This window comes from Culex pipiens, chromosome 1 (assembly GCF_016801865.2).
Source record: "Culex pipiens pallens isolate TS chromosome 1, TS_CPP_V2, whole genome shotgun sequence".
Taxonomy (NCBI): domain Eukaryota; kingdom Metazoa; phylum Arthropoda; class Insecta; order Diptera; family Culicidae; genus Culex; species Culex pipiens.
In genome coordinates, this window is record NC_068937.1 from 84832083 (window position 1) to 84857288 (window position 25206).

General features: G+C 45.1%; 5 protein-coding genes and 1 long non-coding RNA gene across 9 annotated transcripts; 2 read left to right on the forward strand and 4 right to left on the reverse strand.

Annotated features, from left to right (window-relative positions):
* The first annotated feature begins 517 nt into the window (after nt 1–517).
* LOC120431380 (uncharacterized protein K02A2.6-like) lies at nt 518–5432 on the forward strand. Of its 2 annotated transcripts, XM_052708556.1 has the most exons (3): nt 518–728; nt 803–2812; nt 2878–5432. In XM_052708556.1, the coding sequence occupies exons 2-3, from the start codon at nt 1134–1136 to the stop codon at nt 5240–5242; spliced, it is 4044 nt and encodes a 1347-aa protein (XP_052564516.1). In that variant the 5' UTR covers nt 518–728; nt 803–1133; the 3' UTR covers nt 5243–5432. The 2 variants fall into 2 exon arrangements, with proteins under 2 accessions (XP_052564516.1, XP_039452443.1); XM_039596509.2 differs by having other exon boundaries at nt 518–2812.
* Nucleotides 5433–7148: 1716 nt separating this feature from the next.
* On the reverse strand, nt 7149–8615 carry LOC120431376 (uncharacterized). 2 transcript variants are annotated; one of them, XR_005607871.2, is made up of 4 exons: nt 8465–8615; nt 7553–8406; nt 7328–7496; nt 7149–7269 (listed from the first exon to the last, which is right to left on the reverse strand). It is a non-coding gene; the product is annotated as an uncharacterized LOC120431376 (long non-coding RNA). The 2 variants fall into 2 exon arrangements; XR_005607870.2 differs by having other exon boundaries at nt 7553–8504.
* Nucleotides 8616–12928: 4313 nt separating this feature from the next.
* LOC120431381 (protein SEC13 homolog) lies at nt 12929–14137 on the reverse strand. Its single transcript, XM_039596510.2, has one exon. It carries the CDS (start codon nt 14014–14016, stop codon nt 13036–13038), a length of 981 nt encoding a protein of 326 aa, XP_039452444.1. The 5' UTR covers nt 14017–14137; the 3' UTR covers nt 12929–13035.
* Nucleotides 14138–14405: 268 nt separating this feature from the next.
* LOC120431383 (protein max) lies at nt 14406–19421 on the forward strand. 2 transcript variants are annotated; one of them, XM_039596513.2, is made up of 5 exons: nt 14406–14746; nt 14814–14882; nt 18506–18634; nt 18690–18813; nt 18879–19421. In XM_039596513.2, the coding sequence occupies exons 1-5, from the start codon at nt 14666–14668 to the stop codon at nt 19049–19051; spliced, it is 576 nt and encodes a 191-aa protein (XP_039452447.1). In that variant the 5' UTR covers nt 14406–14665; the 3' UTR covers nt 19052–19421. The 2 variants fall into 2 exon arrangements, with proteins under 2 accessions (XP_039452447.1, XP_039452448.1); XM_039596514.2 differs by having other exon boundaries at nt 18506–18613.
* A 5-nt stretch (nt 19422–19426) lies between these two features.
* LOC120431382 (THAP domain-containing protein 1-like) lies at nt 19427–21176 on the reverse strand. The gene is made up of 2 exons (XM_039596511.2): nt 20975–21176; nt 19427–20200 (listed from the first exon to the last, which is right to left on the reverse strand). Exons 1-2 carry the CDS (start codon nt 21067–21069, stop codon nt 19480–19482), a joined length of 816 nt encoding a protein of 271 aa, XP_039452445.1. The 5' UTR covers nt 21070–21176; the 3' UTR covers nt 19427–19479.
* A 3718-nt stretch (nt 21177–24894) lies between these two features.
* LOC120431378 (uncharacterized) lies at nt 24895–25206 on the reverse strand. The gene has a single exon (XM_039596508.1). It carries the CDS (start codon nt 25204–25206, stop codon nt 24895–24897), a length of 312 nt encoding a protein of 103 aa, XP_039452442.1.

Consider the following 25206-nt stretch of genomic DNA (forward strand, 5'->3'; position numbering starts at 1 on the left):
AATCAGAAGTACCCTTCAAAAAGAGTTTTATCTACCCTTTATCTGTCATCCCAAAGAAAAAAACCCTTTTTGAGGGTTACTTCCACCCTTTTTTTTTCAAGTTCACCCGTCGTCACCCTTTTGCAAAGGGTTACTACCGGTAAACTTGAAAAAAGGGTGGAAGTAACCCTCAAAAAGGGTTTTTTTTCTTTGAGATGACAGATAAAGGGTAGATAAAACCCTTTTTGAAGGGTACTTCTGATTTTGAGTGTACGAACGTTCGATTGAAGTACACTGAACTGAAAGCCCATGGAATCATGGTACTGAACCGAAATATGCTGTTAAATCAAAAACATAAAAAAATCAATTAAACCCGTTTTTTTTTGTATAGTATTTAATCGTGTTTTTTACCGGTATCGTGCAAGCAGTGGTGATGGGAAGATGGATTTTTGTGGTGTTCTCTTTGTGCTGTGTTCGGGTTTGTGATACCAGCGGAGAGCCCCTCGATCGTCACAGCACGAACGAGTGAGTTCTTACCCAACGGAAAATGGGTAATACCGAGGAAGCGTGTAGGTGAGGCGGGGAGAGAAACAGGGACAGAATTCTGAGTGCAAACCTCGTGTACGGAAGTGTAATAAAAGCGGATTGATAAAACTCCAAATAAACTTAATTATTTAATGAGAAATCCTCGGTACTACAAACTGGCGACGGGCTGGAAGAACCACAGCGTGAATTTGGTTACTCAACAGGTAAATTATACTACAAAAATCATGCAAAAGAAGACGAAAAAAAAAATAGGTTATGTTGACATTTTTTATCGCAGCTCTTGGAACACAGCACTGTGGCTGTGGTGGTCCCGAAGGCCGAAAAAAAAAAAGAACGCAGTTCGACTGTGGTAGCTCTGAGGCCGTCGTGATTTTGGACACAGTGCAACTGTGGTGCTCCCGAAGAGCGTGACCGGATGTAAACAAAGAACGGTGGTCTTCGAGATCGAAAATTGAACGCAAAAGGTTGCGGTGGTCTTCGAGACCGGAATAAAAGGAACACAGCATAGCTGTGGTGGTTCGTAAAACCGATAAAAAAGGTAAAAAAAAAGGAATGTAAAAAAAGCGATGTTTGGAAATTGTTTTTAAATACCTTTCAGGTCACGTGAAATGGACAAATGGACAATTCAGCCGTTCAATTTCAAAGCTCTTCCGTCGTCTCAAGTACGGGACGAGTGGTTGAAGTACAGAAGAAACTTCAAGTACATCGCTCTGGCAAATGAGGAAACCGACCAAACCAAGCTTAAGAACGTTTTCTTGGCCAGAGCCGGTCCTGAAGTGCAGGAAGTTTTCAGCACATTGCCGGGGGCAGATGTGGACAAAGACAAGGAACAAGGCATCAAACCGTTTGATGTCGCCATCGCGAAACTCGACGAGTATTTTGCACCACAACAACACGAGATTTTTGAACGGCACGTTTTCTGGACGCTCAAACCGGAACCAGAAGAGTCATTGGAAAGATTCCTTCTGCGAGCCACGGACCAAGCAGCAAAGTGTAACTTTGGAAAAACCAAAGCTGAGAGCGCAGAGATAAGTGTCATCGATAAGACCATTCTGTTGGCGCCGGCGGACCTGAAGGAAAAGCTGCTGCAACAAGCCGGCCTGACATTAGACGAACTGACGAAGACGATCAAATCTTACTCGTCCGTTAAATTCCAAGCAGGCCAGATCGGAAATGCGACTACGCCGTCAACGTCCTTCGTGAATAAACTACAACCATCATCTCAACACGGAACGTCCGAATGCTCAAGGTGCGGGTGGACAGGGCACTTTGCGAATGATCCTTCGTGTCCAGCTCTCGGCAAAATTTGTGACAAATGCGGTAGAGCAGATCATTTTGCCAAACGCTGTAAGACCGTTCCGTCGAAACGTTTAGTGGCCAACCATCAACAGAAGCGAGGAGGCAAACGACCTTACAGCTTCCCCAGCCAGCACGGATCAAATAAACGGCAGTGCAACGCCATCGACTCGATACACAACACGGAAGAGTCTGCCAGTTTCATCTACAGTATTAGCACCCGGGAGGAGATGGTTGGTGTCACAGTGGGAGGCGTCCTGCTTGAGATGATGATCGACTCAGGTTCATGCAAGAACATTATTGCTGAACGCACTTGGCGTCACCTGCTCATGAACGGACTGGAAATGAAGAACCTGCGAGATGAATGTGATTTAACGTTTCGTCCATATGGGCTGAAATCTGAACCTCTGAAAGTGTTGAAAGTGTTTGATGCAGCAACGAGCGTGGAGGATGCGGGAAAAGTAACCAAGCAGGAAGCAACATTCTACGTGGTGGCGGAAGGATCTCAGCCAATACTGGGGAGAGAGACAGCCAAGGCCTTGGGTGTCCTCATAATTGGGTTGCCCAGCACTCGTGGTGTATCGGTCAGCACGATCAAACAGGACAGCAAGCATTTCCCGAAGATTCGTGGGGTAAAACTTTGCATTCCGATCGACAAGGAGGTGTCTCCAGTAGCGCAGCGTGCTAGGCGTCCACCGCTAGCTTTGATGAGTCGAATTGAGGAAAAACTAAACACCCTGCTCGCAGCGGATATAATCGAGCCCGTTGAGGAATATAGCCAATGGATTTCACCGCTAGTGGCCATCGTGAAGGATAACGGAGAGCTGAGACTGTGCGTGGACATGCGACGAGCAAATGCGGCCGTTCTTCGCGAAACCCACTACATGCCAACCTTTGAAGATTTTCTACCCGCATTGAAGAAGGCCAGGTTCTTCAGCCGATTGGATGTGAAAGAGGCATTCCACCAGGTGGAGCTTGAGGAATCCTCGAGGTAAGCTAAAAAAAACGGTGTACGTTAGTTTTCCCAATCGGATATTAAACTTGTTTATCGCATAGGTACATCACAACATTCATAACCCACAAGGGAGTTTTCAGGTACAAAAGGCTCTTGTTCGGGATTTCGTGCGCCTCGGAGATGTACCAAAAGATCATCGAGCAGATACTCGCAGACTGCAACAATGTAGTAAATTACATTGATGACATCCTCATCTTCGGCGCTACGGAGCAGGAACACGATGCATCCCTCCAAAAAGTTCTCAAGACGCTACAATCCCGAGGAGTGCTCTTGAACGACAGCAAGTGCGTTTTCAAAGTGCCGGAAGTGGAATTTTTGGGACACCACCTGTCGGCTGAGGGTATTCGTCCGACCGAAGAGAAAACCGATATCCTCAAGTCATTCAGAGCACCGTCTAACGTGGAAGAACTTCGCAGCTTTTTGGGTATGGTTACATACATCGGAAGGTTCCTGCCAGACCTCGGCACGGTAACAAATCCACTTCGAGAGTTGACACGCAAAGGAGTCTCGTACGATTGGACGGATTGTCACGAGCAAGCGTTCCAGCAAATCAAGATGATGATTTGCGAGATAAGTAATCTACACTTCTTCGACAACAACCTACGCACACGCTTGGTAGCGGATGCGTCACCGGTAGCCCTAGGTGCCGTTCTGCTTCAGTTCACCAACACCGACCCAACTCCAAGAGTAATCAGCTATGCCAGCAAGAGTCTAAGCGATACGGAGAAGAGATACTGCCAGACGGAAAAGGAAGCTCTAGCTCTAGTGTGGGCCGTCGAGAAGTTCGCTGTTTATCTGCTAGGGCGGAAGTTCGAACTGGAGACGGATCATAAGCCGCTAGAAGTGATCTTTTCCTCGTGTTCGAAACCCTGCGCTCGTATAGAACGATGGGTGCTTCGATTGCAGTCGTTCATATACGAAATCAAGTACCGTAAAGGTAGCTCAAACGTAGCAGATCCATTCTCGCGGTTGGTAAGGTTTGGGGCGAACAACTCGGCTGGTGGCGTAGATCTGGACACGGACAACAAGTTCATGTTGTTGGCTATTCTGGAATCAGTAGCAGTGGATGTAAGTGAGATCGAGAACGTTTCTCAAGCCGATCCCGAGCTGGTCACTCTGCGGGAAGCAATCCATTCAGAGAGGTGGGACAACCCGGCAGCCAAACCGTACGCAGCGTTTCGTGCGGAACTGGGTATTCTAGATAACATCGTTGTACGAGGAAACAAAATGATCGTTCCTGCGACGCTACGCCCCCGGTTGCTGTCTCTGGCGCACGAGGGACATCCAGGAGAATCCGTAATGCTCAGGAGACTCCGCGATCGTGTTTGGTGGCCGCTGATGGAGAAGGAGGTCCAACGAACGATAGCAGTTTGCGAAGGATGCCGTCTGGTGGGTATACCATCGCGTCCAGAACCGATGGCGAGACGACCTCTGCCTTTGAAACCGTGGGTGGACATTGCATTGGATTTTTTGGGACCCTTGCCGACCGGCGAATACCTACTTGTAGTGATTGATTACTTCAGTAGATATAAGGAGATAGAAGTCATGACACGCATCACGGCCAAGGAGACTACGGACCGGCTTGAACGGATCTTCACGCGACTCGGTTATCCTGTTACCATCACCTTAGACAACGCTCGGCAGTTCATAAGCAAAGAATTTGAACAGTATTGTACGATCAGAGGCATTCACCTGAACAACACCACGCCATACTGGCCACAAGAGAATGGCCTCGTTGAAAGGCAGAACAGATCTTTGCTGAAGCGATTGAAAATCAGTCATTCTCTGGGTCGTGACTGGAAGTGTGATCTGAACGAGTACCTGATGATGTATTACACAACACCTCACACTGTCACGGGGAAGACACCTTCGGAGCTCTGTTTTGGACGCACGATTAGATCAAAGCTGCCTTCGCTGCAAGATATCGAGACAACTCCACGGAACGACGAAGTGTATGACAAAGACCTGCAAGCGAAACAAAAAGGGAAGGAAATAGCTGATCTTAAACGTCGTGCAACTCCATCAAATGTTCAAACAGGTGACACGGTATTGCTCAAAAATTTGTTGCCGCAGAACAAGCTGTCTCCAAACTTCCTGCCGACAGAACACGAAGTCATCGACAAGACTGGAGCTCGGGTAACGGTGCGAAACACTGAGACGGGGAAGGTGTACCAGAGAAATTCAGCCCACTTGAAACGTATTTCTAGCACCCCTGGGCATGGCCAAGCAGAACTCGAGCCGGAAAGCATTACACAAGAACAGGATGTAGCTGAACAACCGATCCAACAACCACATGACGAAGACGACCATCAAGAACAGCCACCGACACAGAGACCGCGGCGTCAAGCTCGTTGTCCACAACGTTTCGAGGACTTCCTGATGGATTCCGAGACTTCGTCTCTGTGAGAAAAGGGAAGATGTGATACCAGCGGAGAGCCCCTCGATCGTCACAGCACGAACGAGTGAGTTCTTACCCAACGGAAAATGGGTAATACCGAGGAAGCGTGTAGGTGAGGCGGGGAGAGAAACAGGGACAGAATTCTGAGTGCAAACCTCGTGTACGGAAGTGTAATAAAAGCGGATTGATAAAACTCCAAATAAACTTAATTATTTAATGAGAAATCCTCGGTACTACAGGGTTCATGTTCGAGTCATGCATGCAGTGGGGGGTCATTGTGGTAATTAATATTATTGCGCGTCAGTATCGTGTGGGCAGCAGGGCCAGGAAGATGATTTTATGGTTGTGTTCGTTTTATAATGTATTTGTATTAAAATCTAGCATGGCTTTTTGTGGTGATGGTATTGTTTTGGTGGTGGTGGTGATGGTGTTAAAAAAAAACAAACGTTCAATTTACTAACATTGAGTCCAAAACCTCCCTACAAACATCTATACCACTAGGTGACGTAGAGATCTGCGCATTCTAGATAGATGTTTACTAACATACCTTCCAATCTCCGATGTTAGTAAGGTACCGGCCAGGAGTCCCTTACACGCTTACCAAATAAAACCCAAAAAATGGTAATTATCATGATTTTTGGAGTTCAACTCGGATAACACTTTTTTTGGTAAAGTGGGTCGAACTGGCAAAATCATGATTTTCATGATTTGCCGAGTTCGAGCTGGGGAAATATTTCACAGGTTTAGAGGTTGCCTATCTTCGGGCGCTTTTTGATTTCTCTTTTGGGATTGAAATTAAAACTAAGTTTAGAATAAATTAACAACACGGCGTTATTTTTATTTTATTATTTTAGTCGACTTCTTTAATGCTGCACCGGACAGGATCGCGTGTCTCCGCCAATTTTTAGGTTCGGTGACAAATGCCGGAAGCACGATGACGACAACAGGCGAGTTCCGGTTACCAGTTCCACTTCCTGTGTGTAGTTAAGCCCAAGCGAGGCACGATTCTGCCGCTGGTGGCCTGCTTGACCATGCTCAGGATTTTTTCCTGCTCGTACTCGCGCATCTTGCGGTTGTCCTCGGCCGAGGTCACATCCAGCTCCAGGCTTCGGCGGCTCGAACGGGCCACGACACGAGATCGGCCCTTCACCTTCACCGTGTGGTCCATTAGGGTGTAATATCAAAATCGATTTTCCAGCACAGCAATTTTTCAGTTCCTTTTGGGGTCCCAAACAACTCCCCAAAGTTTGGGACCGATTGGTTTAGTCCTCACTTTGCGCAAAGCGATTCAATTTTCCATATAAATTTGTATGGAGAAAACCATTTTTTTGGATATTGATATTTATCAAATCCACGTTTTATGCTATATCAAAACCGGACTCATATTCGGATGCTCTAAAATGTGCTCTATAACTTTGCCGAAGAGAGTATGGTGCTAACTTGATCCTATAAGAAGATATAGCGTCCTCAAAACTCGTCTAAAACGTGATTTTCGAGCAAAAAACACGTTTTAGACGAGTTTTGAACACGCTGTATCTTTTTTTAAGAGCAAGTTAGCACCATACTCTCTTCGGGAAAGTTGTAGAGCACCTTCTAGAGCATCCGAATATGAATCCGGTTTGAGTACAGCGTGAAACGTGGATTTTATAAATAGCAAAATCCAAAAAAATGGTTTTTCCCATACAAATTTATATGGAAAATTGAATCGCTTTGCGCAAAGCGAGGACTAAACCAATCGTTCCCAAACTTTGGGGAGTGGTTAAGGACCCTAAAAGGAACTAAAAAATTGCTGTGCTCGCTAAATTTGGACAACTTTATTTTTTTCCATACAACCATATTACACCCTAGTGGTCCATGCTACCGGTCATGACGGTTTCGCCGGCCACCTCCCGACACGTCTCCGGCATCTGGGGGCCCTGCTGGTGAAACTTCAGGATGCAGCGCAGCTCCTCCTCCGAGGCGTGATGAACGCTGGCCGGACCGTTCGGCTGCTGGAACATGCTTAAGCTACCCGCCGAACCGGTGCGAATGTGCGCTGGAAATTTTGGAAGATGTTAAAATGATCCTTGGACAATTGAGTTGATAAAACTTACTGCGCCGGTACGCGGACGTAAATCCCCAGTCGATCTGCCGACCCTGAGTCTATGTTTCGAGCCGCAGGAAGTCGATGCGGCCACTGAGCCGGGCCGCCACAACCTTGTCCCCGGTCAGCTTGATGTTGGTGACCTCGTTGTTGGGGGTGTGCTCCGTCTCGTAGATGCCCTGAAACAAACGCACCTCAGTTAGCTGCCAACACGACTTGAGATCTACGAGCTAACCTTCAAGTTGCCGGTGGTGCCGTCCCAGAACTCGAGCCACCCGTCGGCGCACCCGATCACGATGAGATTATCCAGAAAGTCCAGACACCAGATCGGCGAGGTTTGGTAGGATTTCTTGCGCGCCGTACTGCTGCTAGGTCGTTGGGACGTTTCTTCGTTGTGGTTTTGTCGCAGCTGCACGGTGGTCGCATCATATTTAGACCGAAAGACGAGAGGAAGCGGTTTCGGAGCTCCGCTCACAATCCGCCATTGCTGAGTCGTTTCTGTGAGTTCGCCGGATCGCTGGTAAACACCTTCACGTACTGTGCCGCAAAGTCAAAGAGGGACGGATCCTTGCCGGATTTCGGTTCTTGGCTTTGTTTGGACTGGTGAAGTTGAACTGAAGCTTCTTTTTCAGCCTGTAGGCGAAGCTCGTGGGGTACTGTTTGGGGTAGATTTCCTGCATTCTGGTGATGTTCGTGTTGGAGGGTTTGCCTTTGATCAGCACAGGTCCCCTTGGCCATCGTTGGCCCTCCTTGAGTTGCATGTCAAAGTAGTTGTTACGGTGGATTTCCGCCATCAGTTCGCCATTCGTGACGTCCCAAATTTTAAAGTGACCTTGTAAACAGGAACTGGCAATCATGTTTCGTCCGTTACGAGATACTCGACGCGGTGGTTGTTGACCTGGATGGCAACGCCTTCCAAGACGCGATGTTGCTAATTTGGTTCCTGCTCGTTTTTACTGTCCGCGGTCCAGCTGGCTCGCTACTCGGCGTAGATCCGGGTGCACATACAGCGGTACAGCATCACCAACAGGTACGTGACCATGGTGCGGTGCGACTCGTTCCGTTGAACGTGACCAGCTTGCCGCCGAACTGTGAGGGGTTGAAAATTTTAGGTTTTGTTTTGTGGAAGTTTATGATGGCGACTCACCCCAAAGCACGTTCCCGTTGGAAGCTTCAACAACTTGGGTGGTCGCTTCAGATCGTTGCAGGTGAACTGTGGCTGTCCTGCGAACGGGTGAACCGGCTCGTGCCCGATGCTGTCCATTCCGGGGAACGTGTCTAGATTGTGTGCGGTAGATGTTTTTTCCCGGGATTGTCCGAGTTGACCTAAAAACAAAAGGTTAGTTACAGATAAGCTTTATCAAGAATAAGTTTTACCAGTTTGAGGGTTGTCGAATCGCGTACTCGGTAGGGACGAGGGATCCATCGCAGATGGTGATAAAATTAATACGAAAGGAAGGGACGGTTCAGCGAACCCCGTCGCAAACCTGTGATGCGGCGATGTTGTCGTTCGGGCCAGTCTGGCCCAAGGCACATTCATGCTGGAATCGAAAAGATCTTCGGGAAGTGAGTCTTGCAGAGTATTCGTATTTTTCTGAAATATCATAAAAAAATAAAATAAAAGTCAAACTTAGTTTAAACCATAAAAATCCATCCAACGCCTATCCGATAGCTCTTCCCATCTTTGCCGAAACCTGTCCACCGTTGGAAAGAATTCTCTTGCTAAACCGGCGGAAGGCAACTCATCCACCGGTGGACGGATTTCTCTTGAAAAACCTTGTCCAGTAATCCGTCCGCCGGTGGACGGAACCTTTTCGCCAACATTGGGAAGTAATCCGTCCACTAGGGGACGGATTCCTCTTGTAAAACCTTGTCCAGTAATCCGTCCACCGGTGGACGGAACCTTTTCGCCAACTTCGGCATGTAATCCGTCCACCGACGGACGGATTCCTCTTGCAAAACCTTTTCCCCAACATTGGCAGGCAATCCGTCTACCGGCAGACGGATTCCTCTAGCAAAACCTTGTGTCGTGTTCCGTCCACCGGTGGACGGAACCTTTTCGCCATTATTGGAAGGCAGTCCGTCCACCGGCGGACGGATTCCTCTAGCAAAACCTTGTGCCGTGATCCGTCCACCGGTGGACGGAACCTTTTCGCCAACATTGGCAGGTACTCCGTCCATCGGCGGACGGATTCCTCTTGCAAAACCTTGTCCAGTAATCCGTCCGCCGGTGGACGGAACTTTTTCGCCAACATTGACAGGTAATCCGTCCACCGGCGGACGGATTCCTCTTGCAAAACCTTTCCCCCAACATTTGCAGGCAATCCGTCTACCGGCGGACAGATTCCTCTTGCAAAACCTTGTCCAGTAATCCGTCCGCCGGTGGACGGAACTTTTTCGCCAACATCGACAGGTAATCCGTCCACCGGTGGACAGATTCCTCTCACAAAACCTTGTGCCATAATCCGTCCACCGATGGACCGAACTTTTTCGCCAACACTGGAAGGGAATCCGTCCACCGGTGGACGGTTCCTCTTGCGTTCTTGTCCAGTAATCCGTCCTTTTCGCCACGAAAAATCCATCCGTTTTACTTACCTGAAAATCAACCCGAAGCTCCGGAGCACAAAAACAAACTAACAATAAATAAATATTTAGGACGAAACGTTTCAACCGAAATTCAAAAATTTCGCTAAGTCCAAAATCGCACTTTTGGGAGTTCGCTTAACTGAACTCGTTTTTTGGCGATTTTTACCATTTTTCTAGTTCGCGAAATCACACTTTTTTGAGTTCGTTTAAGCGAACTGTCAAAAGTGCGATTTCTGAACTCCCAAAAGTGCGATTTTCAGTAACCGTGTATCTTACTGGATAGTATTACACGCTCATCTAAAGAGGAAAACATGGTATCTCCCGTGTTGGAATATTGTAACCGGATGAGAGTCTAGAGCTATCATACGTTTAATTACAGTTAAACAGCAAGATAAGCGTTGTGCAGCCATTCGGAATTGTGCTAATGCTAATGCTAGTATTTAATCGTGTTTTTTACCGTTGTACACAGCGTTCCCGTTCTTTTGGTTCCATCCTTAAACCATATGGAGCCAAGTCCAATTCAAAACATGGTTCCGAAATTTGTTCGCATCAGTATCACCACCTAGCGTGGATGCCTGAAGTTACTACACTGTTAACTTTGAATATTAGACAAGATAATGTTGTATAACACACGCTACAGGTCACGCGCACTAATCTGTTTTTGAACAAGTGGCATAATTTTTGAATTGACCGTTACTACTGGTTTATTTTTGTTTTCAACTTACCCTAGCGTAAACGAGTTGCATACATTGTGTAAATATGTAAACAGTCTCCTTAAATAGGGTTGGCGGTAATTGATATGAAAAATTACGTATGTTTATAAATTAAAATTTCTAAAATTCTTTGGGAGGGATAATGCGTGTTACAAGTTTTTCTTATCTTTCCGTAAAATAAATGTTTCGGTGTTTCTCAACAGATGGCCAGTTGGCCTGGCTTCAGCCCCAGTCAGACCTGGTGGCTTTTTTCGAGTCAAGATTTGTCTGTTCCGTCGGGGAAGTGAACATTGGTTCAGACCTAATCTAGATCGTTAGCTTAGTCCAGGTGTAGGAGTCGTCCATGGGTCCTTCCTCGGTGGAGTCGCTGGTAGGCAGTTGGACTCACAACCCAAAGGTCATCAATTCGAATCCTATCGAGTGGAATGCATCAACCACCATACGGTAGATTAAGTAACGTTTTACCATTCGTTAACATGTTGAAGTAGTTATTGACAAGTTATTGATATACTGATTAAACATATTGACAAAAAATCTGATGACCTAAATTTGTACACCTTTGTTTGACAGTTAACAGGCGAAAAAACAATCACTTAGGGGAATGGAAACTTTGCCGTTTTCAAGCAAACTTTTAAAATAATATCCGGCAATTTTGGGAAAGACCGGCTCCGTGGCTTAATGGTTACGGCTTCTGCCTCACAAGCAGAAGGTTCAGGGTTCAAATCCCGCTCGGTACCTTTGAAATTTGGAATCAGGAATTGGAACTTTGAATATGAACAAAAACGAAACAGAATTAGGTGGGATTCGAACTCACACCTTCGGATTGATGGTCGGGGACTCTAACCAGTCGGTCATCTGAAGGTTATAAAACATGTTGTATTCTTCTCATATTAAATACGCTCTGATCCCTGATTTGCCTGAAGGGATTGGGAGTCTTAGGATAGATCAAGGATCCGTCTGGTGCTTGCTTCTATGTTAAGACTGGAACGCCCAACGCATGTCCAACTTACACGGACGCCCAAGCCTTCCAAAAAAGGTGGAACAGTAACTTCAACTCGCTGGTTCTCGAGCATTACTCAACCAATTGGGACAATTCTTGTTTCCAGTGATTTGTTAGGATGTCTAGATGATTCTAGAACTTTGCAGAACTTAATTCGATCAAATCTGTAATTTTTGCGACCAAAAACATCGTTCCACCTTTTTTAAAACGACTGCCTCTGCGGAATTTTTGGCGAATTATTTTTTACACGCGGAAAAAAAGTTGGAACGATGTTTTTGATCGCAAAAATTACAGATTTGATCAAATTAAGTTCTGCAAAAATCTAGAATCATCTAGACATCCTAACAAATCACTGGATAAAAGAATCATCTTTATTGGTTGAGTTATGCCCGAGAATCATTGAGTTGAAGTTACCGTTCCAACTTTTTTGGAGCCTTGGGCGTTGGAATGTTAAGGCGGGGCCGGACAATGCCCAACGACCTCGGAATTCGGCCGCTAGGTTCTCTGCCATTCTGAAATGGGTCGTTGGAAGCAGCGCGAGGGCTATCACCACCTAATACCCGGGACTGAGATAAGTTGTATCAGCATTCGTCATATACAAAGTCTGATACAAATTATACTTTCCCATAATTTCGCTACCGGTTAGCGGGTATTGGATTGGACCACACACACACACACACACACATACACACACACACACACACACACACACACACACACACACACACACACACACACACACACACACACACACACACACACACACACACACACACACACACACACACACACACACACACCCGGCAATTTTGGGAAAGGTCGGTTTCTCTTGACAACGTTGGCGAGCCGGATTTTTTTTTATTTGGCCACTGTTTGACGGATTTCTTGGCTGTATTTTGCAAGCGGAATCGGTCCACCGGTGGACAGATTTCTTTTCAGGAGGAAAACAATGTCCACTGGGGAACCAGTTCTCTTGCCAATTTACAGCTATTCTTGAACGCCCAACTGTTGTAAGCCAACATCACGTGCATGATGAAATTACATGCTATTCCCCTTTACATTCATAATAAAATTATGTTGCAAAAGTATTCAAGAAAAAACGAACCGACTTACGGTAGTTGTACTGTATACTGTTTACAAACATTATACGAGGCTTTTTTGACGTTATACCACTGTGGCGTACACGGTCAGCAGCGAACGGGCAAAACAGGCAACAAATGGGAAATCAAAGTGAGACCAGGAAAAAAAAATCGCTTTTGTTCGAGCTTGCCTCTATATGCTTAAACTATACACTAGAGAAACTTTACACACATTTTTTTTTATATTTTATATCATTTATTGACAATGAATCGATTATATGGAATACACATTCAAAAAGAAGTTACAAGCAAATCAATAAAACTACAATTATTTTCGCATCTAAAGTGTTCTTTGCTCAGGAACGAAATTGTTCTGAGTCTGGTTCAGCGAATGCGACTGTCCTGAAGCGTTCGTGTCCTCGCTAATGCAAATCCATTGGCCTTCGTTGTTCTCGCGCCAAAGGCTGATCTTGTTGTCCCCACCGGAAACGGCCAGAATGTTTCCCGTCAAGGACCAGCTCACATTCCACACGACGTCGTCAAAGTTGTTCAGGATAGTCGATTGCCAGTTTAGCAGATCATCGCTGCTCCAGATGATGACTCGGCGATCCTGCGAACAGCTAGCAATCTGGTGCCGCGGAAGGCCTACATTCGGGGCCCAGGCCACATCGCGAACCCAGTCGGAGTGCAGTTCCAGACGTTTTTCCTCTTCCCAGCGTTCTCCTTCCTCTTTCCAAATTTTAACCGAATTATCGCATCCACCAGTTGCAAGACGTTTCACCGCCAGGTTAGACTTGCTGGACTTTTGATCAAATGCCGGTTCCGGTGCGGTTGCAGGGCACCAACTAACCGTGTTGCAGCCAATGCTGTGGGCGTTTGGAATCTTCTTCGTGTCCCAAGTTCCGGCCTCGACGCTTGCGGTCAAAACGGAAACAGATCCATCCGAACTTCCGCAAGCCAAAATCAACCCATATTCTGCCGGAGCCCAAGCGACGGAATTTACGGAAGAATCGTGATTGTTGTACTCGTAAGATTTGCTCCAGTCACCCGGACCAACCTCCTTCCAAATGATGACCTTACGATCGTACGAGCATGAAGCCAGGATATTTCCATACCGCGGGTGGGCCCACGCCACTTGCCACACCGGTCCGCCGTGGCCTTTAAGATCCGCGGCCAGCGTTTGAGCACCGCTTTTGATGTCAAATATCTTGACAGAATTGTCCGACGAACAGGTCGCTAGCCTCAAGCCATAGTAGTCCACCTCGGCACCGTGGATCATATCTTCGTGGCCAGTATCGATTGTGTTTAGAACGGACACCATTTTCACGGGTTTTTAATGGATTTAATCCGCGTATTTTTCCGAAAATATTTTTCACGATGCAAAACTGACTGACACAAAAATGTTTGACGTGGAGGGAGAACGAGTGTTGCAGAATGCGTCAAACTTGACTAATGTCAAAACGCCTACACTCTCAAAATAAACTACTAATTTATTTACTATTTACTATACACCCTTACCAAAAATCATGATTTTCTAAGTTCAATATCCCACTTTTCATACGATTTTTCGAGTTCAGGTACAATGGTTATATGGGTTGAACTGAAAAATTCGTATGAAAAGTGGGATATTGAAATCAGAAAATCATGATTTTTGGTTAGGGTACTGTCATTGCGGCCATTGCAGCCATTTTGACATTCTCCTCTTTTCGCTGTCAAATTTCATCGTGTGGTCGTGCGTGTGTCGCGTTTTTGCTCTTTGTTGAACTGCGACTTAAAAAAAGGTCCGAGAAAATCGTAAATTTCGTCCATTTTAAGCAATTTTGTGGTTCTCAACTGTGCAAGTCGTGCAGTGCATCCGGCGCAGAAGCTATTCCGATAGCGATTCCGTACAAGTGTGGGAGGCAACCTGAAGTTTGCAGCCTTTTTTTCTTCTTGTGACCCAGCAAAAGGCGACCAGGAACAGCCTGTGAATGCGCCTTTACGAGGACCAGGCCGGAAACTCGTACGACAACATGAGTGACGACGACCGGGACATAGATATAGATAGCGATGTGAGGCCTTCCGAAAGTGGTTCCGACTACAGATTGGAAAAAATAAGTTTGTGTTTTGCTTTCACAGGATGGCGAGGACTCGGACAACACCAAGAGTCAGCCGCGGAATTCCAGTGGGGGCCAGTTTTACTCACAGGTAAGTGAGAGGCTTATAAGTTTCTTCAAGTAATGGATTCAAGGTCAACAGACGAAACTCTTTCACGCTTAAACATGTATCGAGGGACCGAGCAAGTTTTGTATGTATTTAGAGCGCATTTCAATGTGTGATTTTTGTTTCGCGTGAAAATCATCAAAAACAAACACAAAAAAAAAACAAATACTAGAATCCTAGAATAATGATGAATAGCGCAGATCATACGCACGTTGCAATATTATTAAATTCATGTGTTTTAAAACTAAAGAGTTAAATTTTAAAAATTCTAGTAACTTGGAGCATTAGCGTGTAATATCAAAATTGATTTTCCAGCACAGCAACTTTTCAGTTCCTTTTGGGGTCCTAAACAACTCCCCAAAGTTTGAGAACGATTGGTTTAGTCCTCACTTTGCGCAAAGCGATTCAATTTTCCATATAAATTTGTATGGGAAAACCCATTTTTTGAGTTTTGATATTTATAAAATCCACGTTTCACGCTGTACTAAACCCGGATTCATATTCGGATGTTTTAGACGAGTTTTTAACACGCTGTATCTATTTATAGGTGCAAGTTAGTACCATACTCTCTTCGGGAAAATTGTAGAGCACCTTCCAGAGCATCCGAATATGAATTCGGTTTTAGTACAGCGTGAAACGTGGATTTTATAAATATCAAAATCCAAAAAAAAAAAAGGTTTTTCCCATACAATTTATATAGAAAATTGAAACGCTTTGCGCAAAGTGAGGACTAAACTAATCGTTCTCAAACTTTGGGGAGTTGTTTAGGACCCCAAAAGGAACTGAAAAATGGTTGTGCTCGCTAAATTTGGACAACTTTATTTTTTTCCATACAACCATATTACACCCTATTGGAGCATACTTAGGGGAAGATTGGAAAAGAAAAACAATCGCTTGTATTGGCGTAATTGGGTCCTAAAATTGAACTTAAATTTGTTCACAAAGATAAAGGTAATTTTTCTGAGTACAATGACCCGACCGCAAAGAATTTAAAATTGATTTTCAAATAAATTTTCAAAAATTAACTTTGCAACCCTTCTTGACAAAAAAGGTCCTACTTGACAGCTCGTTCCAAGGGGATCATAGTTGAACCATTGAAAAAAATGTCGTCTTGTCAATATTTTTTTTTCTTGCATTAGAATGAAAAAAAGTAACCAAAAATGGGTTTTAGGACCCTTACAATTTTGATATTCCTGATCCTTTAATCTTCAAATTCGAGTGTCGCAGCTTCGAATGCTCGCTAATTCGCACGTATTCAAATCAAAAAGCATTCTAACTTCAATATTAGTCGTCTTCCCATAGAAAAAAATTCTCACTGGGCGTAGTTTCGTGTCTTTGATAGCTGGCAGCCGTTCCAATGGAGTACCCGACGCGATTGACGGTGAAAAATGTATTTCTTGGTCGTATTAGCCAGTCGTCCGTCACATGGGGACCCCCACAGCTGTTGCACCTGGCCATGAGGTGACAACAATGTACTGAGTTTCGTCCTTCCGCTTTGTGGTGGCAAGCACCTCTTGGGCGACCAGCTACAAATCCCTCTACAGCAGAGGGTTCAGTTCAGGTAAACCGCGAACAAATACCCGGTGAGATCGTTCCACTTTGTTCTTCTTCAGGAGCTCTCGCAACTTGTCAAACTCTTTGACAGAGAAGCAGGTCACTTTGGTTCCAAATCGGATTAGTTTGTAAATCGGCTCGAAACCAAATTGCTTGTGAAAAGCCGTGGTATACTTAACCACCAGGGGTGGTTGCCTTTGTTTACTTGGCGACTGACCGGGTGCTTTTTCCTTCTCCGACGACATCTCCGGTGTTAAACCATCAGTCTCGGAGGTCTCTTCCACCCTAATCAGTCAAACCAGAGTCAAACAACTACATATAGGCACGCAATTTTGCTGCGGTTTCGACGGCTTCATGCTGCGAGATCAATCGGTCTCGTGTCGTTTGGAGTTCACAGACGAACCGGGGATCTTTGAAATAATTTTATGTCGTCTTGATAACTACGATGCAAGCATTGGCAACGGGCTTGGAAAACTGATTTTTCTCGGTCGAAGAAAGCTGGAGCTTCGTGACGGTCTGAGCCAGCTTAAAGTCGGTCATCTTGAGGGTTTTTGAGAATTTTCCAAGCACCTTTTTCTCGTCGTTAAAGGTTAGTAACAGAAAAACGGGCTTGTTATGCTAGACTAAAGGCCTTAATGTGTCCGACGTGTTGGCTAGCTGGGAACGAACTGTACTGTGAGTATTGGTAGTTACCATGGCCTACTTAATTTAGATGCGCAGTCTTTTATGTGCATATGTGACTTTTCTCTATCTTAATGTGGGTGTCAGGTTAGGATGCGGGTTTGAAAAAAAAAGTTTTTGTAGAATTTAGGATTTTAACTATAAATATCAACTTTTTATACTTTGCTTAGTTATTTAGGGGCAAAATTAGTAACAGTGAATTTAGTAATTCTATCAGAATCGGTGATTTTCATTCAAGTAGCATAAATACCATTCTGGTTTGTTAAAATTTCCATAGAGTCTCGATCAATCAATAGTGAAATGATATCGGACTAAATTCGTTGATTTGTTGAACTAACGGTTGTCGGATTATGATTGTATCCACCATTGTTGCGAATCGAGGATCTACTGGAATTCTGACGATCAAATGGTCGTCTCTTTTTCAATTCACGACTTGTAAAATATGAACTGTTATTCATTTTTTTTTTTGTTTTTTAAAAGAAGCCAGACAGGTTTTAAAAGAAACGTTTTTTTTGGCTATTAATTAAAATGTCGGGGATTTGAAATAAGAGTAGCTTTCGGATAGGTTGCTTTTAATCCTGTATTCAATTCAAGTTAGGTAGTTATCCGCAAATGAATATTTGGATGAATATTTGGACTTATATGAATAATTGAACATTTTGGACATATGAATAACACACAACTGTGCATTTATTCTAGAGTCAGATCCATACAGCGTCAGTGTTTATTTGGTCGAAGTGTACTAATTCATTGGCAGATCTGATTCTAGTTGTAATGTACGACAAGACTACTGACGGACGTGACAGGACGAGGGCCCAGTTTAGAGGTTTCGACATCAACGATGTGCGGCTGGATCACCCTCCCAAAAAAAAAATACTCTAGATTTTTTTTCATTATAATAAATATACAAAAATATTAATAAGCGTGCCTTGTATACAAATACTTATAGATAGGGGAACAATCAGAAATATAAGCACTTTGTTGTAAAGCTACTTCTTGTGAAAGTGTGTAAGGGACCATCCACAAAACACGTGGACACTTTTTTAGAAAAAAATCAAACCCCCCCACCCCCGTCCTCGTGGACAATTGTCTATACAAAAAAAATCTTTTTCATATTGAGTGTGGACAATCAACACCCCCTACCCCCCCCCCCCCCCACCCTCAAGGTGTCCACGCGGTTTATGGATGGTCCCTAAACTAAAATCGAGCAATAAATAGTTAAGTAGAAAGTGAGCAAGCGAGTTTAGCAAGTTTGCATTGGCATTTGTGTTAACCTGGAAAAACATATGAGAATTTGCCCTAGTTGTTAGATTTAGCTTCGCTTCACACTTTTTTTTTCTTCTCAACATTTGCCACCCTTGAATGCCGCGCAGGCGGAAAAACGCGCCCACCACAACGCCCTGGAGCGCAAGCGGCGTGACCACATCAAGGACAGCTTTACTTCTCTCCGCGACTCTGTGCCGTCGCTGCAGGGCGAGAAAGTAAGTAAACGCTCGGAAAAGGTAAACGGTGCGTCCGGTCGGGTTATGTGGTCTATTTACCTTTCGTTTACTTCAGGCAAGCCGGGCGCAAATCCTCAAGAAAGCCGCCGAGTACATTCAGTTTATGCGCCGCAAGAACAACTCCCACCAGCAGGACATTGACGATCTTAAGCGGCAGAACAGCCTGCTGGAGACGCAAAGTGAATAATGTTGAACTTTCGAGCTTTTGTTCAACAGCTGATTTTGTTTTTTTTTGTTTCCACAGTTCGATCTTTGGAACAGGCTCGGGCTACCGGAAATTTCGGCGAGGGAAGTGACCTGGGGCTGGGCATGAACGACAGTTCCCGGGAATCGGACAGCTCCGACATTGACGATGGTGGCAGCAACAACGGCAGTATTCATCGAAGCAAAAAGATGAAAACCAACTCAAACTACTGAGTTGGGTGAAGATGTTGATCCATATTGCATTGCATTAGTTGGAAGGCGTAGAATTGTATAGCCTTTCAAATATTATCTATTCAACGTAAATTTTACACACTATTGAAGCGCGATACATCCTTCCGTTTCCCCCCAATACAACAATCATACAAATCAGAATTTAGTATTGATATGAAATTAACACGACCGTTTTTTGTACAAAAAAAATCGTCTTTCTCCAGTTTAGTTCGAAAATTACTGATTTTTTATGATCACTTATTTTTCATATATCATCAAACAAATTCAGGAGAGGATGTTTGGGCAGAGTAATGAAAGGAAGAGGAATATAGCTTTACGAGTTTTTTTTTATAAATCTGATGTAACTTAAAAATACAGTTGTTTTAATAAAAGATGAAAGAAATTCCAATTTATTTGACTCAAAACTCTTTTCATCGCTTTAGTTTCTCCTGTGCTGCTCTGAAGATTTCTATCGTGTTTAGACATCTCGTCGCATCTTCCAAACATGTGAGACAAACTTTCTGGGAAAACCCGTCGCCCGGACAAATCGGATAGTCGGGAAGTATTCTCTCTAAAATATACGCCATCTCGCTCCCATCCCCGAAAATTGGCACCAGCAGCTCGTTGTCTCCGTTCGAAAGACAGAGTCGGCACAGGTTAGGACTAGGCTCCGCTTCCGAAAATTGACATTCCTCTTCCTCTTCCTCTACCAACTCTTCTTCCTTTCCCGCCAGCAATTCGAAGTCGTCGCTACTCTGGACGAAATGTTCCTCCAGTATCTCACTGTCTTGATCGTGTTCTTGGTTGAAAGCAATGTACTCTTCCAGCAGCAGCGGATCCTGCAGTTCTGTCTGTTGTTCCGCTAGGTAACTGCATCCGCCGGAATCTTCGGGCAACTGCTCTTGCAATTGGACGTCGGCGATGTCTTCCTTCAGAGATTTCGAAACGCACTCGTCGAAATTGTTGCGGAATATCGTCGGTATCGGGACCACCATAGTCGGCCGAGAAGTTTTCTTCAACTTCCGGTTGTGGGGCGGATCTTGGAAGCAGTCGGTGGTGAAATGTTCCGAACACAGATAGTATTTCACGATGTTATTTAGGTTCTTTTCGAGCAAATCCTCCCGGCTAGCAGCTTTGGCCCATGCTGTGGCACTGGGAAATAAATGTAAATTTATATTATTTGACCTTTCAGAAGTCACGTTTTTCAGCATCTCTTACAAACATCCTTACAAATGGTGCACACAGTATGAATTTTGAGCTTTAATTTATTTCGTAGTTTTATCATTACTTGTGTGCAGTTACTATCCTAAGCTGAGATTCGGACTTCCTTTCAAAAACTGACTAATTCAAAGTGGGTATAAAAGGATCCTCGATATTGATAGATCGAGTTTGTTTTATAGAATCTATAACATATCCACTCCAACGTATTCTTACAAGTGTCCATATAAAGTGCGTACAATGTACACTTACTCTACTCGAGGACTATATTTAAAATTTTATGCAGATAGGTTCAATAAAAATCCTAGTCCCCTGCATTTCCCGGCAAACGATTTCTTATTACAAACTTTTCGAAAGTTTTTTTACATCAAGAAAAATGTCTTGAATCGCCTACTAAAGTAGGGAGCGCAAATCTGCCCATAATTGAAAATTCGGCTATTATGCCAAATCAAGTATTCCGAGAAAAACGCGTTTTAGTGTTTGTCACCAAATCTTCTTTAAGGCAATTTCCCATAAGAGTGGCATATTAGCCGTTTGGTTTTTCGCATCGGCAGCCAAATCTAAACACTATTTTAGTGAAATTCTAGTTGCAGAAGATGCGTTGGAACATCCTCTACCACCTGGTGCTTATATCTCGTTTTTGCCAAAAGTGGATATTTGCCGTTTTTTCAATGGTGGGCAGAAATCGAATTTCCAGAGTTTACTTACTACTCCATGCTCTTCGGGAAGCCAAAGTACTCAAGCGATCGGTTTGAGTTGGCGTTGGAATTGAAACAGGAAGCCGCGCAGCAACGTTTGGACATTTTTGGTTACGTTTCCATGCGTGAAAATAATCGAAACACAATATTCAATTTTGTAGAAGGACTTTCAGATCTGTGCGCGTCAGAGCGTTTGTTTGTAAACATTGGCATGGTCAAGATATTCACCTGAGAGGTAACAACACTTGTGTGATGTAACTGTGTTAGTTTTTTAGGTAGATAAATTCAATGTGCTGACTCTAGTGTGTTCCAATTAAAATGATTGCAAAACAATTATTTAACGAAGTCTGTCATATAATATGTCAATTGACTTTCAATTAGTCAAGATGAGCAGTTCTCTACGGAATCGGTCTTTTTTCTTTAATTTTAATTTTTGTATTTTTTAATCCGGCTGAAACTTTTTTGGTGCCTTCGGTATGCCCAAAGAAGCCATTTTGCATCATTAGTTTGTCCATATAATTTTCCATACAAATTTGGCAGTCCATACAAAAATGATATGTAAACATTCAAAAATCTGTATCTTTTGAAGGAATTTTTTGATCGATTTGGTGTCTTCGGCAAAGTTGTAGGTATGGATATGGACTACACTGAAAAAAAATGATACACGGTAAAATTTTTTTTTGTGATTTTTAATTTAACTTTTTGTCACTAAAACTTGATTTGCGAAAAAACACTATTTTTATTTTTTTTTATTTTTTGATATGTTTTAGAGGACATCAAATGCCAACTTTTCAGAAATTTTCAGAATGGGCAAAAAATCTTTGACCGAGTTATGATTTTTTGAATCAATACAGATTCTTTCAAAAAATCGAAATATTGGTCGCAAAATTTTTTCAACTTCATTTTTCGATGTTTAGTAGAGTAGAGAAAACACGTCTTGTCTTGTAGACTGTTCGCAGTAGAATGATTTTATTTTTGCTCAGCTTACAGACGTCGACTTCCAGAGCCAAATCCTCCATGAACGGATTACTTCGATCTACCAATACTCCTCCCTAATCCGATATTCCAATGGCCTCGCATAGCTTCGTCTGCTTCTGGCTGTTCATCGGCTTCGTGAATCCGTCCGCTGGCTGCTCAACGGTGGATACGTATCCCAGCTTCACAAGTCCATGCTGCAGACTCTCGTGCACGAAGTGGTAGCGAATGCTCACGTGTTTCGTGCGTGGATTGTACGAACCGTTACTAGCGATGGCGATTGCAGATTGGTTGTCGCAGTACAGGTCCACAGGCTCCACCTTGAACATCTGAGCTCGCAGGTTGTTCCACCACATGGCTTCTTGAATCGTCCGAGAGAGCGCCATGTATTCAGCTTCACACGACGACAAAGCCACTGTCGGCTGCTTCTTGACGTTCCACGATATGGCTCCACCTTGCAGGGTGAAAACGTAACCAGTTGTGGACTTCCGATCATCTGGATCTCCTCCCCAATCGGCATCGGTGTATCCTCTGATCTGGTCGGCACCTTCCTTCGAATATTCCAGCTTCTTGTTAGCAGTCCCCTTCAGGTAACGGAAAATCCTTTTGACCGCGTCCCAGTGTTGCTTTCCAGGGTTGGCAGCGAACTGGCTCACCATGTTGACTGCAAAAGCTATATCCGGCCGTGTCACTTGAGCTGCAAACGAAAGACACCCAACAGCTTCCTTGTACGGCACCTTTTGCATCTCCTCGGCTTCCTCCTTGCTTCCAGGACTCATGGTCTTGTCCAGCCGCAAGCTCGGTTCCGCAGGCATAGCAACCGGATAACAATCCGCCATACCGAACCGCTTCACAATGTCCTCGACGTAGGCCTGTTGATCCAGCCACAGCTTTCCATCCTCGCGATTCCTTGTGATCCTGATTCCAAGACAGTGCGATGCCTGGCCCAGGTCCTTCATCTTGAACCGTTTGTTCAGATTCGCCTTCAACTTTTTCTTCATGTTCAGATCGTTCGTGAAGATGAGAAAATCGTCCACATAAATCGTCACGAACAACAGCTTATCGCCCTGGAACGACCAGTACAGACACGGGTCAACTGCCGAACGATGGAGTCCAAAATCTTGAAGAGCCGCGTCCAGTTGAGTGTTCCAAACTCGACTTGACTGCTTTAAACCGTATAACGCTTTCTTTAGTCTGCACACTCTTCCTCCAGCATCCACGAACCCTTCTGGTTGTAGCATGTATATCTCCTCGTCGTTCAGCTCGCCCTGCAGGAAAGCGGTTACTGCATCCATCTGATCGATGTCCAGGTTGTACTTCACCGAAAGCGCCATCAGGTACCGAACCATACCGCACCACCGGAGAATAGACTTCGTCGTAGTCCACACCGGGCCGTTGTGAACAACCCTTCACCACCAGTCGCGCCTTGTACCGTTGTACAGCTCCTTCCGGACCTCGCTTTGTTTTGAACACCCACTTGTTCCGGATTGCCTTTCGTCCATTTGGCAAATCAGCGAGCACCCACGTTCTGTTCTCGCTCAGAGAGTTCATCTCTTCCTGCATGGCCGCAATCCATCGATCTCGATCTGCCCGTTGCAGAACCTCCTCGTAGCTCTTCGGGTCTCAACAATAACGGATTGCATCGGGGATGTGGCAGCTGACTGTGGGAAAACATTTTGGCCAGGAAAAGTGCCATAACAGTTGAATTCGTTGTACTTGCCTGGGACTCGGCGCTCCCGACCGCTGCGCCTCAACCCTTGCTGCTCGTCAGCTGGTTTGTTTAGTTGCGGTGGGAGCGCATATTCAAGGAAGTCAACCAAGGCTTCAACGGGCTCCTCCGGGGGTGGATCTTCATGACCAATTTCGATCACGCCCGCTTGATCTCCCTCGTCCCGCCGGTCTCGAACGACGTCCTCACGCTCGATAAGTAACTCAGGCTGCATGGCTTCAACAAAGTGCAATTCCATGAATTCGACCGGTTTCAGAATCAGCTCACACGCCACGCTCTTATTTGATGAACCTTCTTCAATGGCGACGACATCCCGACTGATCACAAAATCTCCCGTTTCAGGATCATAGACACGGTACCCCTTGGCGCCCTCGCAATATCCAACGAAAGTACCTCTTCTTGATTTCGGGTCAAACTTCTGTCGTCTTACCTTCGGGATGTGCACCATCACGCTCGAACCGAAAACCTTCAGGTTCTTGAGATTCGGCTTCTTTCCGGTCCATGCTTGTTCCGGCACCATGTCTCCAAGCGTTCGTGTCAGACAACGGTTCACCAAGTACGCCGCTGTCGAAATCGCTTCAGCCCAGAACTCCTTGCCCAGTTTGGCCTCGTTCAGCATGCACCGCGCTTTTTCGACCAACGTCCTGTTCAGTCGCTCAGCCCGACCATTCTGCTCTGGTGTATACGGACACGTGGTTTGATGACCAATCCCGTCCTGCTCCAGAACCTTGCGGAAATCTGCATTCACGTACTCTCTGCCATTGTCCGTACGTAGAACTCGCAATTTCTTACCAGAATCTCGTTCCGCTCGAGCCTTGAACCTCTTGAACGCATCCAGTGCCTGACTCTTCTTCTCCAGAAAGTACACCGTGACTTTGTGACTCGCATCATCCAAGAACGTCATAAAGTACCGACTTCCTCCAAGCGAAGGCACCTCCACCGGACCACACAGGTCAGAGTGGACCAGTTCCAAAAGTTCAGTTGCCCTTGAGCTGCTACTTGGAAACGGCTGTCGAGTCTGCTTCCCTTCAAAGCACGAGACACAATCTGGCAGCACGCCTTCCTGGAACTCGATTCCGTCCGCCATCCGTTTGAGTTTCTGCAAACTCCCAACGTTCAAATGGCCGAGTTGCTTGTGCCAAAGCTCCAACTTGCTCACCAGAAACGATCTCTCCGGTCTTTCCAAACGGTACAGCCCATCGTTCTCGACGCCAGTGATCACCAGATCACCGTCCCAACGACCAAACTTCACATCGGTCCGCCGTAAAGACCACCTTGTTGCCGCGCTTACAAATGGCACTTACCGACAACAAGTTCGTTGCAAGGTCCGGGATCTTCAACACCTCGCCAACGTTGATCTCGCCTTCACGTGTGTCCAGGGCAACAGAACCCTTCGCAACGGCCATCATGTTGCTGCTGTTCGCTGTTCCAACTTCGTGGTTCATCGGTACCTCATCCGTAAACTTTTGGTCCGACCTCGCCATGTGAGTGGTGGCCCCCGAGTCAAAATACCACTCCTTGGTCATCACATCACCCAT

Bases quoted from the DNA above. Each gene is read 5' to 3' on its own strand.
- LOC120431380 (XM_039596509.2), top strand. From the start codon at position 1,134: ATGGACAAATGGACAATTCAGCCGTTCAATTTCAAAGCTCTTCCGTCG. The intron at 2,813-2,877 runs GTAAGCTAAAAA...TTTATCGCATAG, and splicing joins GAGCTTGAGGAATCCTCGAG to GTACATCACAACATTCATAA.
- LOC120431381 (XM_039596510.2), bottom strand. From the start codon at position 14,016: ATGGTGTCCGTTCTAAACACAATCGATACTGGCCACGAAGATATGATC.
- LOC120431383 (XM_039596513.2), top strand. From the start codon at position 14,666: ATGCGCCTTTACGAGGACCAGGCCGGAAACTCGTACGACAACATGAGT. The intron at 14,883-18,505 runs GTAAGTGAGAGG...AATGCCGCGCAG, and splicing joins GGGGCCAGTTTTACTCACAG to GCGGAAAAACGCGCCCACCA. The intron at 18,814-18,878 runs GTGAATAATGTT...TTGTTTCCACAG, and splicing joins CAGCCTGCTGGAGACGCAAA to TTCGATCTTTGGAACAGGCT.
- LOC120431382 (XM_039596511.2), bottom strand. From the start codon at position 21,069: ATGTCCAAACGTTGCTGCGCGGCTTCCTGTTTCAATTCCAACGCCAAC. The intron at 20,201-20,974 runs GTAAGTAAACTC...TTTATTTCCCAG, and splicing joins TTCCCGAAGAGCATGGAGTA to TGCCACAGCATGGGCCAAAG.
- LOC120431378 (XM_039596508.1), bottom strand. From the start codon at position 25,206: ATGGGTGATGTGATGACCAAGGAGTGGTATTTTGACTCGGGGGCCACC.